Source organism: Hyperolius riggenbachi, chromosome 3, assembly GCF_040937935.1.
Source record: "Hyperolius riggenbachi isolate aHypRig1 chromosome 3, aHypRig1.pri, whole genome shotgun sequence".
In the NCBI taxonomy this organism is placed as follows: domain Eukaryota; kingdom Metazoa; phylum Chordata; class Amphibia; order Anura; family Hyperoliidae; genus Hyperolius; species Hyperolius riggenbachi.
In genome coordinates, this window is record NC_090648.1 from 421,826,499 (window position 1) to 421,847,439 (window position 20,941).

Here is a 20,941-nt window from a genome sequence, read left to right on the forward strand (position 1 = left end):
AAGGGGCAGTAGACATGAGAAAAATTTTCCCAATGACATGGATACTGCAAATACATTAAAAGTTCTTATCCTTTCCACTGTATCCGGATCCTAAGAAGAAAAAATGGCTGCCGTTTACACTGCAGTTTATTCTATGGACTCTGATGAAATAACATTTATTTAAATTAGCATAAAGTTATAAGAAAAGCTTAAACGGTTTGAACCATTTTAAAATCTGAGGTTTTTGTAACCATAAAAACCAAGTAATATTTGGATGTTTTGTGCATGCCTGTTACTGTCTGGGGGGGGGGGGGGGGGGGGTTTGTGATATTATACTGCTGCCACTTCCTTCACCACCTGAGAAAATGGTTTCGATTTAACAATCTAAAAAAAAGTTTCCTTAGAAACTGATGGCCTAAGGTGATTGTTTTTTTTACAAACATGAAGATCATCCATTTCACTCAGATGAGGCGGACTCTTCTTATGCCTATAGTACTATTAGACCCATACACAGCCATAACATTGTAATGTTATTTTTACCATTAGGTGTGTTGTGTGGACTGGCGATGAGCGGGTATTTTTCTACAATCCTACTACTCGCCTCTCTATGTGGGATAGACCAGAAGACCTTATTGGAAGAGCCGATGTCGATAAAATCATTCAAGAGCCTCCGCATAAGAGAGGATTAGAGGATGACAAGAAATATTGTGAGTTCACATACCTTTGAAAAGTAAACACAAGGGGGAAAAAATGTAAGCAACTATCTTTTTATAATTTATTTTCCCAAGATTAAAGTTGAAACTTTTGAAAATGTCCTCCTTATGAAGAAATTGGCACTAACATTCTGTGTTTGGCTTTATGGACTAGCATTCATTTCATGAATGACAGCAAGCAGTGTCCTGATGCTCTTTGCGTTCTTATAATTGTTAGTCAAAGAAGATCATGAATCGGCAGAAGATGCAAACGACGACGAGCCGATAAAAACGAAAAAGCGGAAGTAAGTGTCACTGGTTGGCAATTTTCAGTTAGTGTGAACAACAGTAGTGCTCTTCATATGTATACCTATGAATCTGCAGCTGTCTTTTGTAAAACATAATGTTTGAACTGATGTATGCATAAACTGTAGATCTGTGCATAAGTTGTAGATATGTGGAAAGGTTTCGTTTTTTCATGTAATAGCCTCGTACTCTGGTTCCGCACACTCAGTAATCCTTAGCGTGATTTATTCACATGATACACCAGACGTCCATTCCAGTCATCATTGACTGTTTCGGGGCCATGGTAAGGAGACATGCCGTGGCCCCTAAACAGTCGTTGGTGACTGGAATGGATGTCTGTATCATCATGTGAATAAATCAGGCTAACATTTACGGAGTGTGCGGATCCTTTGGGTGTTCTGTTTTGATGACTTCTGGTCCAGCACCTCAAATTCCTTTATGCTGGTGTATGTGCATGGTGCGCATGGATACATTACGTTAGCTCCCTTGTGCAATTGGTAAGATACGCTATCTGTCCCAGGAGAGGACGTCAGGATGTGTGCTCCTAATCCCTAGATGGGTTTGATGCAATGAATGTTTGCATGTCTGCACTATGCATGTTACAGGGCCAGAGTTAGGACACCTACGTTTACCTGGGTACTTCTGTGCAGTGTAGGTAACTAAGCAAAAGAATGCATTCTTTTGTGAACTAAGACCCCGGCTTTTAACTTAGCTGTTGGGATAACAGTGGTGCCTGGATGAGTGAATCTGTGAATGCATTTGTTTGAACATTTGCATGCGAGTGTGAAGGGTTAATAGATTTTTGCTGTTTTCTGGCCACACGCCCTTCAGCGCCTCCCTTTCAGTAATAATGTATTTAATGTCCTAACTAGAGGTGATGTGCCTGGATATATGTGTTTTTTCAAATTCCTTTATGGTGTGCAACTTTCTCTCTGCTGTGGCCTCCTACTCAGGAATGCCTAGGCAATAAGCAGAGAGAGACCAGGAGCCTAATGGTGCCGTACCATTGCGTGATTAGGTAAATGAAAGTATATGTAGCTATACTTACAAAAGTGGGTTGCAGTTCCCTGCAACTACCGTATAGACTTGTGGGAAATTAACTTGCCCCACGTGGCTTTCCAGGTCCTGCTGGATGGTCGCTCTCCTAAGTTTATCGTTTTGGGAAACTATTGGAGGAAGCACCCAAAAGATAAAGTAGTAGTATTTTACCGGTGTCTAATATTCCAAAAGGAGGTAACCTCTTACCTCTCCACTAGGCTGCTTCCTGTATATTTTTTGTTTTAGGCACTGTGTATTGACCTGAGGAAGCTTGCTTGTACCTGTGAAATGTGTTGTCTATTTGTGATCTAAATATATTTCCAGTTGAACTGGTGTCCTATATTCTGGAAAGGTAAGAGATTAACTCTTGTTGGAATATTAGACGTCCGTAGAATACTACTACTTTATACTTCGGACACCTCCATGCCATCAGTTATTTAATCTGTAGATAAGTAAATAACTGTCCTTGAAATACAATACCTAAAAATAAACTACGTTGTTAAAACTTAAAGAAAAACTGAACTGAAAATTAAAAGTCAAAATAAACATACACAAGTCATACTTACCTCCCATGTAGTCTACTCCTCAATCTATTTTTCCTCTCCTGCGTCCTGTTTGTCCACTGTGATCAATGGAATTCTCCGACCTCCATTTTGAAAATGGCCATTACACTATAACAGCTTTCTGGTCAGCACACAGTTAAACTGCAACATCGCCCACTTGAGCCATAGGGAAACATGGACACATCCGTTCTCCTCTCAGCTGTAACTGACAGCAACTGATCTATTTCAGTTCTGACAAAATGTTGTCAGAACTGGAAGGGATCATTGTCAGAAGAAAATGGTGAGCTTCTGAGAGGAACTGATGGCAAGGTAACTATGTATTGTTCATTTGAAGTTACCTCATGTGTTTATTTTAAATTTTACTCAGTACAGGTTCCCTTTAAAGTGGACCCAAACTAAAAATACAAGATTTCAGAAATAAAATCTATTTTCTAAATTATAATAATACATAGCAGCCTTTTTTCAGCTGCATGATGACAAATATAAAATATTTTACATTTAATGGAGGAACCCCTCCCTTCCTTTCATTTTGCCGGGACAGAAACCGGCAAACTGGTTGAGTAGGTGGTGTCTGGCAAAGGAGGAATTGCTAATGGCTGCCACCTGTATATTCCTAGTTATAAAAGAGAAGGGTGAAAAGCATACACTGAAATGCTCATAGGCTTAAAGGAGTCTTTATTTATCTTTGTATGTGTCAGAGTGGTGCAACTAAATATTTTGAATTAAAAAAATGTTTGGTTTGGGTCTGCTTTAAGCTGAAAAATTAGTTTGCCTTCTATTATCTGTTCCCTCCTTGGCTAGGTTCACACTAGATCTAAAAACGGACCATTTTCCAGAGCGCAGATAAACAGACATATCAATGTATTTTACGTTATTTATAGAATCCGTTCAGACATGTCCATTTTCAACATAACTATTGTCTCTGTTGCCGCAGCAAAACACAGTCCCATGTTGTGTGATTTCCAGACGTTATGTATGCTGACTGACACAGTTCTATTCAGATAGACTAAACATGTTCTCACTTAGTGCATTCAATGGATATTGGACATGGCAAATTAAAATTTTTAAATTTGTAGAGACCTAAACCCTAGCCAGTAATTAAATAGGATTGATGTTAGTAGCAGAATAAAATAAGTCAAATATTTAAAAAAAATATACCTTCCAAAATCATGTCGCCCTTGCGGTCTGTTGTCAAACACAAAAGCCAGCTACAAGGGAGAGTAAATGTTTACAAAACTTATATCGGTGGATACGTTAAAAATGTATTGCTTCTGGACACTGAGTATATAAAAGTCCAATACAAAGTGCTGGACCTATTCTCTGCATAATATGCAGTTTAGAATGTATGCAAATGCCATGGACACCTTTCCCGAAATCAAACCAATATTGATTTAGGATAAGACCGTGAATACAGTTGTCTTGCAAGCTGTCAAAACTGGCGCATTTATTGATAATGTTTGTATTACTCATTCATATTTGTGTTTTTACTTGGACCATGTGACATGGTAGCGCTATAAAATTATAAACAAAAATGTATTGGTTTCCTGTTGCCAACAACACAGCTGGAATGGAAGGTAATTCTTCCCTATTATGACACATGCAGTAATTGTGTGGGGAATGTACCAATACTGTTGCAACAAAAACTGCAGCTAGTCATTATTGTTTCTTTAAACTGCTGAAACCTGTCTGGCTGCTGTGGGCAACTTCTGTGTTTTTGCATTAGTTTTCTTTTGCACTTTTCTTGATAAATACATACATAAATAAATAAATAAAGTGTGTGTGTGTGTGTGTGCGTGCGTGCGTGCGTGCGTGCGTGCGTGCGTGTCAAACTTAAAAAATAAAGTATCGGGCAGGACTGGGTAATGCTGTAAGGGTCCATGATGGTTCTTCCAAGGCCGGCAGTACTTTAGGGGTTCACATCATTTATAATTATAAACATTAATTTGGGACTTTAAAATGCTGTAACTTTTTCAAAATATTGATTATGTGTGAAAAATACACAAGTGCATGTTTTCAACCACTGAGCTACACAGGCATGAAAGAAAGTGTACGTATAATGATGAGTAAAAAAGGTGGGGCCTCATTCATTGTCCTTGTGGCAGAATTCATGGAAGGTATTTGACCATATCTGGTCTAATCGGTTACACTTAACATCTTGCACACATTTCAGAGATTTAATGAATATTTAGCAAGTTTCTTTTCTTTATTCTAATAGGAAAGACGAGACCGAATCGGAAAAGGAGACCACAATGGAGGCCGAAATTAAAGCCGCTCGTGAGCGAGCTATTGTTCCATTGGATGCACGAATGAAGCAGTTTAGAGACATGTTGCTGGAGAGAGGGGTTAGAAAATCATCTTTTGAGAAACATATGTCTCTTTTCTGATTTTTCTTACACAAGTCACTAAGTGACAACCGAGTTTTCTTCAAATGGTCAGTCCAATTAAAAGTGATATTTCAGTAAATGGTAGCATGTGATGGGCTGAGTTATCCTATGCTTTCTTAGAGCACCCCTGTTGTTGGAGGCTGCCCTCTTGACCGCCTTCTGAAATAAACAAAATCTAGTGTCTAGCTTGCACTGCGAATCTTCTGGCTATCATGTACGTTGAGTCATTACTCCGGAGCAGATCAGAAGAATCCAGGTAATTGTTAAAGTAAACCTGAAATGAGAAATTCAATTCAGGTTTGACACTTTAGAGGGAAGGCTCTGGTTAATATGGAGCCTTCGCGTTCCGCTGCCCCACTCATCGTTCCACAACTGTCCACTGTTCAAACTTCTCAATGGAACAGCTCTTCGGAACTACTTGTGTCCCAGAGTATTTTGAGGATGCGTACATCACTACTGTTTGTTCGAACAGCTTTACCAGCTGACAGCCTTGGAATAATGAGGCACCCAGAGAAATGGGAAGGCTCTGTGCTATCTACAAAGTCAAGTATCAAACCCGATGTGAATTTCTCTCTTAAAGTGGATCCGAGATAAACTTTTACTTCTTGCATAATTGTGTTCCTTTCATATAGTTTATAGGGCATTCCTCAAGCCAAATACTTTTTTTGTTTTGTTTTAATACTCTAATTCCCTATAAACTAAACAAGCTTTGCCCACAGCTCCTTTTGTGCCTTGGCACTGTAGCAAGGGCTTATGGGAGCTCAGTCTGGGCAGGAGGGGGAGGAGGTTACTAGCCATTGATTTCAAAGGCAGAGGGGAGGAGGAGAGGAGACTGAATTTACATACAGGCAAGCTGATAGCATCTCCAGCCCTCAGCCTGTGACAATGTGACAAACAGAGCATGGCTGCCTTCGTATTACAGGAATAATCAAACTTTTGAAGCTGTTTGCAGCTAGATATGTTGTGTAAACTATGTAAACTTAAGATGTATCGACAAGTTACCTGTTATAGTTAGTTTTTCATCTCTGATCCGCTTTAAGGTTTGCTGTAAACTTAATCTGTACACATGCATTAGGTGCATGAACTAGAAATCTTCATAGCCAGGAGATCTGCATTTTTAAGGTTTTCAAGATGGCAGCCTCCACAGCTCTGATGGACATAACTATTCTTGAAGAATTTACTGGGGAGATCTTCATACAGCAGGTGCCGCCAGCGTAAAAAAAAATATTTTAATTCAACAGGAAGAGATCTACTGTAATATTGTGGCGGAAGTAGAAAATCAAGGCTACAGGCCTTTCATCTGAGAGTAATTGAGAGATCTAAAAGACAGGTTAGGTATGTGCAGTCCCATAAGAACTTGTTTGTGAATGAAGATTGCAATTGGCTAGCCCTTCTTTATTACATATTGTCATTAAAGTCTATTTTATTACACCTCTCCCCACTCCTCACTTTTGGTGATGCGTTGCTTTGGCCGTGGCCAACACAGCACTTGTAAATGGACCCAAACTGCACCTCTTCCACTGGCCCCAACACGCTGTCATTTACTGTAACATCAGCGTGTTTGGGCTGGTGGCAGCCGGGTAGTTTAAGTCCATTTCCAAGTGATGCATCAGCTATTGCCACAGCAATGCTCCACTATGAGGGAGGTAGCAGAGAGGAGAAGAGTGGTGAGGGGACCTGCTAAACTAATACTCTTGTACCTAGCAATAGGCACAAACGTTTTCTAACTCCTGGTTTCATCCCTTGTTAATGGAGCACAGGATGTGTTCCATTCATTTGGATTTTTTTTCCCTAGGTCAGTGTCATCACAATTGCTCATGAGAAGGAATATTTTACGGCTCATTGTAGGAATACAGTAGAATTCTTTATAGTAAACTCCAAGGGACCGGACAGTAGAAGTAGTTTACTATATCATAAATTCTCATACTCCAGCACATTAAGTATACCATAGTACTGTATCTTAATTCAGTCAATAATTGGGAGTCAATTTTTTAGTTTACCAGAGCAACACATCTATACAGCACTCATTTCCTGCAGCTCCTCCTGCAGGAGGGCTTCATCCTAATGGGTGACACTAAGGACCCGTTTCCACTAAGTATGAATTCGCAATGCAAATTTTCGTATTAAACATGAAACCAATGAATGTCAAAGGAGTCATTTCCATTGAATGTGAATTTCCACATGCGGTGCGATACAGAATAAATATGGAGTGCATGCTACAGATTTCGGCACCATGCATCCGTTTCCCATGAAATGATTGTTACACATATGAAAATTTGCATAAAAAGGTGAATATTCGTCTGTGGGAAAAACCTATGCGAAATGTAATATCCTAGTGGAAAGAGAACCTCATTCTGATTGTACACACCTTGAACCAGAACGCTTTGGTCGCCATGTTGTATTGAAATGAAGTAGGATTGACGTGTATGTTTTTAATGCACATAGTTAAATGTGTGTGTTCTGTTCTGTAACACTGCAGCATTCAGTAGCAAGAACATTTTTTTTTTTTTTTTTAAGAAATGAAATGTTTTAAAGCTTTTGAAAAAAAAAATACTTGCCTCAATAGTGGGAAGGCTTTGAATGGTTCAGAGGCTTTTGATTCTCCAGCAGCCCACTCTGGCCTCTGTATACCTATTATTCCTATTTGACTTGTTCCAGTGAAATAGGTTTCTTTTGGTGCTGTGGATGGACAAGCACAGACGCACTGGGCAATGTGCGAGAAAGGTCTGCACATACCCAATAGAGCAAAGACCTCGTACATGAAGGACACAGTGTAGTGCAAGAGCTGCTTCATCCTCCTGGGGATGCGCGTAGCTTACTTGCACATGCAGAGTCGGAGTGAGCTTGTCAATGTTGAAAGAAACCTATTTGACTGGCACGACTCAAATCCAGGGACCCTGCAATGGAACCAGTGGGCTGCAGGAGGAAGGCGTGAACTGGCCGAATACAGAGGATACTGCAGTACCCATTTTGACAACTCTTGCTTTTATTGCTGTCAGTATTCCACTTTGTTTTGAACATGTGTTTTGAGTTTGTTTTCATATAAATTGACATCCTTCAGCACCTGTTTTTATCCTGTATTTAAATCCATGCAGGATGAGAACTACCCTTGTCTTGTACAAATATCACAAGGCCGACTTTTATGTGTATGATTTTGGATTTTCATTAAACGTCAAGGGAGTGGTGGGCTCAGAACAGCCTCATCCGATAATACCGGCAGCAGTGCTTAACTGCTTTGTTTTCCAGGACGTAGAGTCTGAGTAGGTTCTAGGGCATTGAATCTATGTCCTGCATTAAAAACCGCCACCTGCTGCTGTGCATGCATGCCTGTGAATGACTGTTGTTAGCTAATGACAACAATCATTCAATAAAGTTAGGGGGGACAGTGACATTGTCCCAATAATATAAAAAGTATTTTTATTTAACCTACCTAGCGTTCTGATTACGCGTGGTGCACGGCCTCTTTCGCGGTGGATCGCCGGCAAGCGGCGGCAATCGGAAAAACACGCAGCTAGCAAAGTGCTAGCTGTGTGTTTCCCAAAAAATTACTCAAATCGGCCCGCCAGGGCCCGAGCAATCCACCGCGGTGTTACTGGACAAGCTGAGCTCGTCCATAACGCCCCGGTGGTTAAATCCCCAGTTAATTTTTAACCCCAACCTAGCATATTAACACATTATTAACCTCTGCAATACCTATACCTGGTTATAAATTTTTAATGACTGCCGCCTGTAGCGATCACAAGGGCAAAGGTTTGGGGTCCCAATGCTTTACAGATGTATCGCTCTGCTGTTGCCTAGCGATGCATCTGTACAGCACTTTTGCCTCTGAACTGTCGCCCTAGCGAACGCATCCAATCGCCACAGACACGCAGGCTGGGGGTAACGGTCTGCCACATGCTCAGCTAGTGATAAAATATGGCATACGGGGTATCGTTTTAACCAGGAAGGGTAAATTAATTTTTTGTTGTTGTATAACTGTGGGACGTTTTACGTAAAAATTAGGAAGGGTGAAAAATGAAAAAAATGGGTATTTTCTGCATTTACGCCTAATTTTTCCCTATAAAATAACAGTTTTCAGAGAAAAATATTACCCAAACAGTGCCGAGATTGTATTGAAAAAAAAAACAAGATATATATCACTAAGATGGCGCAAGTAATTAAAAAGATACAGCTATATCAAAACTGCACAGCTAAAGTGTCAAAAATGTCAGGAACCTTAATAGGTAAAAACCGTGGAACGCACACCAGTTAAAGGATAACAGCCGAACGAAGTAGGCAAAAACAGGGTTGCCTGGGTGGCCACTAGTGCCCATGCGCTGTCCCAGCTGCACGCATCCTACACCACGTGCTTGCAGCCATGAGCGCACTGTGCATGATGGCATGATCACATCATGCGCAGAATGCTCCTGGCCGCGGGCATGCGATTGAAGACACGCACAGCCGCGCCTGCGCACTAGTGCCCAACCCAGGTGACCCGGAAGAGGCTGGCGGGAAGACCTTTAGGAAAGGAGGGGACAGAGGAGAAAGGGGGGGGGGGGGTAGCAGTGGGGCCATCAGGACAGCTGCTGGTGCATTTGTTTTTCCTACTTTGTCCGGCTCTGGTATTCTTTAAGTGTTGTGCGGGTTTTCCACCTGTTTAGGTTGATAGAGCTGCCAGAGGATCACTAGTTTTGCTTGGTGTCAAGACCAGTGTCTACAAGTCATTTCAGCACTAAACCGTATTAAAGCAAACCTGTAAGCAAAAAGTTACTTACCTCAGGAGAGGGAAGCCTCTGAATCCTCCAAATGCTTCCCCCGTCTCTCTCCGCTTCAGCATTCCAGCGCTGTGTCCTTCTCAAACTTGAAGCCTTAGTGCTGCTGTGTAGTAGCACATACCCGCTCGGGCTTTGGCAGATAAAGCTTAGCCCTGTCGGGTCCATGCTACTGCGCATGTACGAGCTGTTGACAAGGGCTTGTCCACAGGACACAGAGCTTAAACAGTCCAGTGGAGGATGACGTGGGAAAACTCTGGATCCTCCAGGCTTTCCTCTATTAAGGTGAGAACCCATTTGGGGTAATTGGATCCCTCGGGAGCAATAGTGAGACTAACAGCTCTTGTTGCAAGCTGCTCTACCCCTATGGCAGCGTAGCATGTACAAGACCCCTACCGGATACCTCCAAGCTCAGCTGCAGACGGGCTCTATCTCACAGAGTGAACTGCTGTGGGCTGTCAGTAGCGTGTAGATTCTCAATGACCCCTCTATCCAGTTGGAAACCCTTACCTCTCAGACGTATGAGCATGCAGGCAGGAGTGATCTGTCAGCTGAAGTCATGCAACTGAGCTGACTTCTAGCCTATCTTAAGGTACAGTATCGCGCTGATTGGAAGGGAGCAGTCAGTTGGAGTTGTCTGGGGTTATGTTAACTAGAGCAGCAGGTAGTTTAATTTTGTAAATAAAATGTTTTATAAAATGCATATTTAAAAGGGAATGAACTTGAGTTTTAAAGAAGGGACTGAGCTTGGGTTTTAAAGTGTATATGAGCTGAAGCTAAGGTAAAAAATCCTTGCCTAAAAAGAGGGTAGCATCTGGATCCTAATGTGGCTTCCCATGGCATGCTCCGGTCTCCTATTGCCTCTCATGAACCCTCCGTTAACCAACAAGTGCTTGTCTGCCTTCTGACCAGGCCTGCGCTCCTCTTCAAGCACAAGCAAGCCATGCTGTGCCTGCGCTTCTTCTCAGCTGCAGCCATACTTGCACGCCTGTGCTCATGCTAGAAGAGGAGTGTGGCCCTGATCAGCTGGATGGTCGGCAACGGGGGGACCAGAGGAGGATGTGGGAGGCCTCATTAGGATTCAGAGGCTTCCCTTTCCTTAGGTAAGCATCTGTTTTTTTATTTTATAAATTATGGCCTCGGGTTCTGTTTAAAGACACTCTGAAGTCTTTTTTTCCCCAGATTTTCTCATATAATCCTGTTAAGCATTCATGCCCAAGTGAAATCGCCACACCCCTGCTGCGGCAGATGGAGCATTAGAAGGAACCTATAGAAGTTTACTTTTAACACGTTTCTGCTATAGCATTAGGTCAGCACCCAGATCTGGAACACATAAGATCTCTCTATTGCATTGGAAAGAGGCCAATTTCAAACACACTAACCTTTCTGAATGGCTCCCTAGTTGAGTAAAGTGGGCCTAATTTTGGTGTTCCAAGTCCACTTCAGTGAAGACATAAAAGCTTGAGATATACACAAATTTTTCATGATTTGTTAATGCTTTAGTTAATTCACAAGGGATTCTGTTGTAAATAGATTGAAGTATCTGCCATTTTAGACTTTCCTCCAATTAGGCTGTGCGGTAGGTTAGATGTTGTTAAGGTCAGGAGGTTCACCTTCTGTTCTGTCCAGAAAGTCATGTCACTGAGCCATCCACGCTACATTTAAAAAATGTTAATGGTGGCTGAATGCAGACATTTCTGTAGGATAAAAGGCATTAATTGGCTTTGGTCCTGAAAGCCAGTTTCGGATGGTGTTTTGTAGTGGAAATGTACCTTTTAGCTTCCAGCCGGGCAAGACCTGGATTGAATAGTTTCACAGCATTGGCTTTTGGGTAATGAAAGGGTTATGTTTTTGCAGTGCTTGCCAGGCACATTATTTCAACTTCAAGGATTGCTTTTGAAGTGCCTTCTAAATGTCGCTCAGTAGTGGCTATTTTAATGAGTTATTAGCTGTGTGTTGCCTCTGTGTAATTATGGAGAGGTGTTCAAAGCCAATTAGTGTTGAAAATTTGCCATCCTAACCTCCCACTGGTCATCATCCATTAGTGATGAAAATTTGAACACCGGCTTCTTCTCTGTCCTCCTTTTCACAGATGTCACGCAATCCTTCTCCTCAGAGGATTCTGTTACTCAATTACTGTACAAATGACTTTTACATCTCTCTATATATACTATTCTGTCTTTTTCTTTATTTTCCAAAGGTGTCTGCATTTTCCACTTGGGAGAAGGAGCTGCACAAAATTGTGTTTGACCCCCGGTATTTACTTCTTAATCCAAAAGAAAGAAAACAGGTAAACATTTCACTGTATATAATATGCGCACACACTCTATTACCTGACTGAATATTTCTGCTTCTGATTAATCGCTCTTGTTGGTGACATAGCCCTCAAATTTTTTATAGCTGTCATGGTGACCTTAATTGGAATTAAGCTGTGCAGCTGAGTCACCTTCCTATCCCAAGTTTGCTGATTGACAGTGAGGAAATATCATCTGAAAGCAAGCTCACAATGTTAGATTGACAGTACAGATTAGGGCAATGATGTTCGTAGTACTGCTAGTATATCACATTTTGAGTTCTACGTGTATTATAATGTTACACCAGCCCATGACAATTGAAGAGACACTGAAGCGAGAAAAAAAATATGCTATGATGATTTGTATGTGTAGTACAGCTAAGAAATAAAACATTAGGAGCAGAGACATAAGTCTAATATTGTTTCCAGTACAGGAAGAGTTAACTGGAGTTTCTTATCTATGCAAAAGAGCCATTGAGCTCCACGACTTTTAAAGTCGCAGAGAGCTCTGTCTTCCGAAGCTTGTTATCTCTGTCAGTCATACTATCTTCTTTTTCACTGCAGAGAAGGGTTCAATACTTCCCTGGCCTGCTCTGTAAAATCATTTAGAATGCTGAGTAGTGTGTAAACTGCAAATGTTAGAGAATGATGCAATGTTATAAAAAAAACACTATATAACTGAAAATAAAATTGAGTATATTTTCTTTGCCACTAATGTTATAGTTATTATCCGTACTACACAACCAATTCATTATATCATAATTTTTTTTTCGCTTCAGTGTCTCATTATAGCTATCATCATGCATCAGGGCTTTTGTTCCCCTGAAGAGATACAATTTTCACAAATGCTAAGGGCCGGTTTCCACTATGCTGGTGTTGTCTTGAGGGACGCACGCCAGCACTTGCAGTGATGCAAGTACATGCCTGAATCCCTGTAGCCGTGCTATGCACTTCTACAGGGAATCAGATGCATGCTGTGGTAAACTGCAGCATGCTGTCCAAATCGTATGGGCATGCAGTGCAGATGGCAAGTCTATTAACAGAATAGGCATAGTGTCCCCACTCAAATCACTTGTGGGGAAAGCTGCGGATTCCATACAAGTGGAAATAGGCCCTTAGCCATAACAGCTTATATACTATGTACACTGTACACCAGCTCTGGTCTCACCACACTCTGCCAGCTTCTTTATAGCTGCAGACACCCATACATACCCAATTTCTGTACAAAAGCTGTACCTGCACATCTAGAGTGTGATTGGGTCTGACAATTGCTATCTGGCTATCCCTTCCTCTTCCGGTCTGCCAAGGAAGCAGGAGTGCCATTCACAGAAAAAGAATGAATAGCACCAAGCAATGATTTGACTTGACCTAAACGTCATGTGAATGAAGCTTTTCCACAAGGATGCAGAAATAGTGCACCTGGTGTACACAATATACCATATATGGGGTAAGCTGTAGAGAAGTGTTTAACAGGTGGCAGACAGGGAAGCCCATAGCTCTCCAGGGGAGCAGAATCTGTAATGTATTCTAATTACACTGTAAACCTAGAAGTCATTTGGAGCTGAATTAATGCATTCATGTTGTACGTAGTTCTTCTGTACGCTCTACAATAAATATAGTAAAGAAAACCCAGTAATGCAAGACAGAAAATTGAGCATGGTGGTCATCAAAAATCAGTGCTGTATATTCCACTGCTATTAAACCCCTTCAGTAGCAGCGGTCTCTGGCTTCTTAAGGACTGGTTAAATAAGGGCTTGTACATGGTCCGATGATACAGAAGGCAGACTGCACTCAAAGTTGAAAAAAAATAAGTAGATCTCAGAACATTTTTCACATTTTTGAATATTTCAACAGATAATTAATCTTCATTTCAATAACATTGTCAAATAAAGGTAGTCTAGTCTGGTTCTTAACGTGTGCTACGCATACCCCAGGGGGTACTTCTGATGGTTCCAGGGGGTACTTGGGCTTCATATACTTAACCAAGAATAACAAATTTAGAGTTTTAGAAAGTGATAAATCTTATTTAAACACCAGATTAGTATTTTAGCTAATTAAAAGCAATAGTAAATGCTTAGAAATTGTTTAGAACCAATCATCATGTAGTTCAGTTAAATATATATTTGTCAAGGGGTACTTGTGATAATGTTTACTATGCTAAGGGGTACTTAGTGACTACAGGGTTTTAAAAGGGGCACATACCAATAAAACAGAGAAACACTGGTCTAGCAGAACATGTTTTTTAAGTGAAATAAGCATACCCCTTTATTTATCACTATTTCAAATACCTAATGTTTGAATGAACTGTAAATGAAACCATCATTACAGAGGATCTTGCAGGAAACTGTTGTTTAAACCTTACACATATACACTAGCCATAAGTGCACTTTTTGCTTTAATAATCATGGAATTTGGGGCTGATCTAATGTGTTATAGCTACGGTTGCCCAATCTGGCCAAGCGATTGAAATCTCCCTGATGGGAAGCTGATCAGGGAATAGTAATCCTTTTATTCCCTTGCACCACTCTACTATGGTCAGGTCTAAAACCACATCATGGAATATCTGCCAGTCATCCCACTTTGATTTGGAGTTATTGCTGTAGCACTGTAAGAGCTGTATCAATTATATGACCCTAGGAAATGTTACTTGGTCGTAGAAGGAGCGGACATGAGGTGAAATTACTACCAACTGTCTGCCTGTGTTAGCCTAAAGGTGGCCACTAACAGTCCAATTTCTAGCGAAAAATCTTTTGAGCGATCAGAAAATCTGATCGGATTGGTTGTAAATAATCTCCATTGGTGGACACAATCGATTATGAACAAGTGAAAAAAATGTCGTCCGAATGAATTTTCGTCGAACCAAAATTTGGATTTTCTTGTTGGTTGTGATAGGAAGCAAAGATTGGTTCGTTGATGGTGTAGTGAGCGATGTATTACAATATTTCACTTCCGATCAGAATTTCTGATTGCTCAAACGATTTTTCGCTAGAAATTGGACCGTTAGTGGCCAGCTTAAGAAGTGAGAAGAGACAGTAGAGAGGGTATATAACCTGGTGTAACACTTTAGTATACATTTTTTTTGTTGCCAAGGTAAACAACCACTAAATAAGCTTTGAGGGTAAGAACTCTTCAAATGGCCCCCCCATGGATGCAGTCCGATATGTATTTTACGTCGCTCTTTCAGGGGAATATACTGCCTAATAATAATTATGGAGAATATTGGATCACTCTGAGGAAATATATTGCCTTCTAATGATTATATTAGATATTAGGCTGCACATTTGTGTCAGTATAAAAAAAAGCCTTTTGCAAAAGGGACTGATACCAGGCACCACTTGCTCGAACACGCCAAATTTAGAGCAGGAGACTTGGGCGCAGCCGGCGCCACCATAGGCCGTAATAGGAATTACGGCTATAGCGGCGCATGGGGAGTAACTTTGGCGCCGTCAGAAGATGGAGCTGAAGTTACTTTTAAAACACAATAATTCGGCTTCCTGCAATTTCTGGAAGCCAAATTATTTCATTCCCCACCATCCATGGCAGCCTGGAGGGGGAATAGTATTTAACGCAGCTGGGAACTTGTGCAGCAGCAGGATCAGCCATACCGGCTGTATCCTGCGCTGATTCCTCTCGTACGCCCACTTGCTTTCCTTCCACAGAAGAAATTTACACATATGTTCATTTTTGGGTTTGTAGTATAGTGTTTTTGTTTTGTTTTTTTAAGTTAAGTTGCCTAGTCTTTTATATGGTTATGGAACCTTGGTAACAGATAAGCTATCATATATTTAATCTTGGTATAAGCACATATGTTGAAAGAGAAAACCCTTTGCATGGCAGCACTTCTCCTTCCACATGACTGTATATAAGCACCAGGTTTACAGAGCTCCTGTCACTTATGTTTCTTACTGACAGTCTAAGCACTCTTTATAGCACGTTGCAGAAAGAATCGATTACATGTAATGGTGCCGCAGCCTGTCAAGCTCTGCAGGTACCGTTCATTTGAGTGTGTTAAATGATCCAAATGCATCTCTAAAAGCCTGAGTTTCCAGCCTTGGCTTTGAGGAAGATCTCTGCAGGTGTGATTGATTCACACCTGGTGCACAGTTTTTACAGGCTTGTACATGTACATACTCCAAAGTGTTTTCATAGGGTTCTATTTATGAAAGATCTAAACTGGAATGTTTGCTTCTGCAGCAATAGAATACCACAGCTGGGCAGTCTAGGCAGTTGCAAAATAACACATTGCTGGTGTTGTTTTTAATAAATGGCTTCACCAGCTTAGAAAGTTAACACCAATGTTTCTTGTCTTATGCCCTGCTTAAAGAGCTCAAGTACTGCTCATCAATGAACAATAGACTGCTTTAGAGGAACTTGTGCCCAGGACAGAGCAAACGCCCTTATCAGCTTGGTGGCTTTCCCGCGGTCAGACCCTTTTGCAGCTACATTTTAGAATTAATTCTTAAGCCCCCTCTTCGGGGTCTTTGCATCTCACTCTATAAATAAACCTCATTAAATGTAGAACAACTTACCGTAGGCAGTTTATAAGAAAAACACAAAATAAAATGTATTGCAAAACACAAACATGCTTTTTTGGGGAACCCCTATGCAGTTATACTGTAAGTGCCAAAAAAGCAGCATGCAGTGCATTTCTTCGCAAGTCAGTAAGACAGTACGGACTCTGTGTTGACAAGAGCACATGCTTGACAATTTCCAAATGCAAGCATTCTAGAAAAACATCAGATCATGTACAGTAGGAACACACCTAAAATTGAGAGGTATATGCAGTATATAGAAGCTCAATATTAAAAGTGAAGGGTATATAAAAGTCCTTTCTGGATCCTATCACCCACACTTTAAGAATAAATTGTGGATGATGAGATCCCGAAAGGACTTTAATCTATCCTTTTTTTTCTATTGTTATAAACAGTCTCTTAATTTTATTTTTTATAATTATTTATGAATAGTTTCAATCGCATCTGAAATTTATGTTAATGAACAGCTGATGGTCTTCCTCACCTCCTTAGCAGTGTGTCCCAAACTGTTGCATATTCATTACCACCCCAGAAAAACCCTCATAATCACCACCCACTCTGAATATGCATGAGCCCCATAATATCTCTGCCCTCTCTGTTGCCGGTAACCTGACCTGATGAAGACTTAAGCGCGTCGAAACACAATCATTTGTCACCAGGCAAACAGAGACCGCTTTCAGAGGGGCACTCCACTCCAAACAATGGTTGGAGCTCCTATCTTTGCTGACCACAGAACAGTTTGGCATAAGGAGGACAACCTCATGTGATTAGAACAGTGATATCTTATTCATTTTGTAAGTTGCTTTTCACTGCACACAAATACCAAATTGTTACCAAGTAAAGAGGGTAATACACAGCAGGAGTGCCCCATTTTTGTCTTTAACGTGACCTAGTCCTATAGCATTTAAGGACAGACACATTAATTGCAGGACTTGCCATAAGAGTGTGCTCCACTACTATAGATACAGTAATCCTAATTCTGCAAGTGAAATGACAGGCCTGCACTGGGGAAGTGGGAATCACATCACCTCATCTGCCTCCGTTCAAGCTGCCATGTGACACTTGGAGTTCTTTCATTGCAGGCTCTCCAGGAACGTAGCTGCTTTGTAAAGCATGGAGGGCTTTATGGACAAAGTTCAGCTAAATGTAATTCTGGGTCACCGTGAGCTGCTGGACAAAGTACATAATTGTAAATGTCCCCTAAAGCTGCAACATTGTTTTTTTTTTTTTTACACCTACTAAAAATGGTCCAAAAGTCTTCCATCTAGGGCTTTTCAACGTGCTTAGCAAGTGTCAGAAAAGAATACATAGCTTTTGAATTATTGTATTTCTCCTAGTTAAACTGGTTCAAACAGGCTAATAAACAATTTGTGGCTTTTTTATCACCCCCTGCAAGTATATTTGTCACAGTTTTCCAGTAATTGCCCATTCCTAACCATTGATCTTCTGCTAGATGATTTTGCTAAAATGTCAGTACAAATCTCCATAGGTGTTTGATCAGTATGTGAAAACCAGGGCAGAGGAGGAGCGGAGAGAAAAGAAAAACAAAATTATGCAATCAAAGGATGATTTCAAAAAAATGATGGACGAAAGCAAGATCAATGCCAGGTATGAAGAGTTTTTATTTATTTGGTAAACTGTTCCTGTTTCCTGTCTTCTCCGCATGTGGTACGTGTACCCCAGGGATTATGTTTGATGGGTCCAGTGGGTACTCGGGTTTGATATAGTTAAGTATAATACATTTGGTTTTAGAAAAATGATTACTTTTAGCTAGTTAAATGGATTAGTAAAGGCATGGAAATAGTTTAGAAACAATTACCATGTACTGCTATTAGTTATATCTGTGTCAAGAGGTACTTGAAATAAATGTTACCGCACCGGGGCGTACTTGGTGAGCACGGGCTTTCAAAGGGGGTACCTAGCATTAAAATGTTGGCGAACCACTGCCCTATTTGATGCACTCACACATACTCTGGTTACTCTGCAGCAAAATTACACAGCTGTAATCATTTGACAATTTGTCTTATGACATCTATGTAATGTAAACACTTCATGCCACTCAGTTAGGCACAGTGGATTTTATTCTTTATTTGTTGTCTTTTTAATAATGTACAGTTGCAGAGGTGATGTGTGGCTTGCACCTCCTAAGCTTATTCAAATTAATTAAAGTGTGGTAGTAGGTGTAAGTCCTTACAGCCTTAAACCTACTAGCAAAAAAAAAATTGTAGCAGAACAGAAATCAAACAGTTAAAGGGAAGGTTCAGGCAAAAAAATAAACAAAAAATCAACTTACCTTGGGCTTCCTCCAGCCCCTGGCAGCTGTCCTATGTCCTCGCCGCAGCTTCGGTGGCTCCCAGTCTCCTTTGGTGCAGATGCAGACCTTGCCAGGTCGGCATCTACTTGCGCTCCAGTGTGCAGCTCATGGAGTTGCACTGACATTATCTGGATTGTACTGCGGTGGCGCAGAACTACTGCGCCTGCACAGTACAGTCCGGATGAACCAGCACGACTATGTGAGATACGCAATGGAGCACAACTAGGCCTCTTATACCGTAGAGGAACCCGGGCCACCAGTGGGGAGCGGAGCTGCGACGAGGGCACAGCGTGGCTGCCAGGGGCTGGAGGAAGCCTGAGGTAAGTTAATTTTTGTTTTTAGCCTGGAAGTTTCCTTTAAACAAAGCACTTTGTTGTGCAGTGGAATGCCCCTTCAGCTTATGATCCACATCCAGAGACATTATGTTTTGTTTACATTTCTCTTTTGTTTTTGTGACTTGTTTTGGTTGTTTTTGCTGTGCTGAGTGAGAAGGCGCTGTCTCTCTGCTTCTAGCATGCACACCATTGAGAAGAGCTCACTAGAAAATGTTAAGTATGAATAAAATGCAATAGCAGCTTTCAGAGCAGATAAACGGTACTTTGGGAACTGGTAATTATAAACACATAACCTATCCTTGTGCAAAAAAACAAATATGGTAACTGAATGGGTAATAAAAAGTAGGAAAACACATTTTTATTGAATGTTATTTCACAGTTTCGGACCACTTTAATCTTGAGCCCAGTGTAGCTTAATTACAGTAGTTCTCCGAGCGAGGACCCACCCCCTGCAGCCCAGCGAGTGGGCAACGAGACATTGATTCAGCCTATTTCACTGGTGTGCTATTTCAGAGTTTAGAGTTTCTTACATATACAAATAGGGGAAGCATCATCAGAGGGGGAGGGGCATTATCTGATATTATACACACTCTCAGATTGGTTAATAAAAGAAGAAAATCCTGTTTTGAAAAATGTGGTCACATGAACAGAAACAGTCCAGCTGAAGGAGTTAATAGCTTTTTGAGAGGAGCTGCTGCTCGGTTCAGTACAGACCTGCTGTTCAAAGTGAAAAGAGAGCAGGTCAGATGTCTCCCTGTGCTTTATTTCCACTTGTGCTGGCATCTGTCCATGAGATGATGCTAGTACCCATCTGAATTCCCCTGGCCATGCATTCGGATGCAACGTCCGAAAAATGCTGCCAGTGCTATTTTTTTTCCAGCATGTGAATTTGGAAGCGGCCTACTGATTTCAATAGGCTATGAGTTTGCTTCTGAATTTGCATGGGGAGAAATGCTGCAAATAAGCTACAGTGGAAAAGGGGGGGGGGGGGGTTGACTACTACATTTCCAAGGCTACAGATAGGAACCCCAGGTTAACAGAAAATCACTATTGCATGCATGTATTTTCTTAGCCTGGTATTAAACCTCACATTTTTCTGTATTTGGTAATGAGAATTACACTGACACAAGAGCAAACAAGGTAGAACATCAACTACAAGTAAAGCTTGAGGCAGGGAACACACTTGACTTTCAGTTTTCCGCGCGCGTTTTTCTGCATACTTTTTCTGCACACCAAGTGTGTTTCCATGCAGGAAAACGCGCGCATTTTTTCACAGCAGCTGATGTAATTGATAGAGAAAACTGCCAAAATGTGCAGAATCAGGATGCAGAATGTCAGTTTTTTTTCTGCGTACGAACAACACAGTAAGTGTGCACTAGCCCATTGATTAACATGAGTTCTCAGTTTTTCTGTGCAGAAAACGCGTACGAAAACTGTCAAGTGTGTTCCCTGCCTGACCACCGCCTTATTACCAGGTCTAAGAAAAAGGCATCAGCCCGCTTTACATTACTTCACATCATGTGGCACACTGCCTACAGAATGATCTCCTTGATTTCTGAAGGGTTTTTTTTCTGTGCCCAGTATGTCACTCGAAAATAATTGTCTTGTTGATGTATTATTCTAATATAGCTAAGTTATGTCTTAAAGAGAGTCTGAAGGCTTCTAAAAATCCATATATTTATTAGACATTTATCTTCAGCAATATCAGCATAGCTAAAACCCTGCATTCCCACGGCAGAACAAAGTCATTAAAC

General features: G+C 41.0%; 1 protein-coding gene across 4 annotated transcripts in view; it reads left to right on the plus strand.

Moving 5' to 3' along the window:
- The window catches only part of TCERG1 (transcription elongation regulator 1), an 89,719-nt gene that overhangs the window by 46,161 nt on the left and 22,617 nt on the right, over nt 1–20,941 (plus strand). For all 4 annotated transcript variants that reach the window (XM_068277549.1, XM_068277550.1, XM_068277547.1 and 1 more), the window contains 5 exons: nt 526–686; nt 910–976; nt 4,794–4,920; nt 11,914–12,003; nt 18,028–18,146. In XM_068277549.1, coding sequence (XP_068133650.1) covers nt 526–686; nt 910–976; nt 4,794–4,920; nt 11,914–12,003; nt 18,028–18,146 — 564 coding nt within the window. The remainder of the gene's footprint in view (nt 1–525; nt 687–909; nt 977–4,793; nt 4,921–11,913; nt 12,004–18,027; nt 18,147–20,941) is intronic.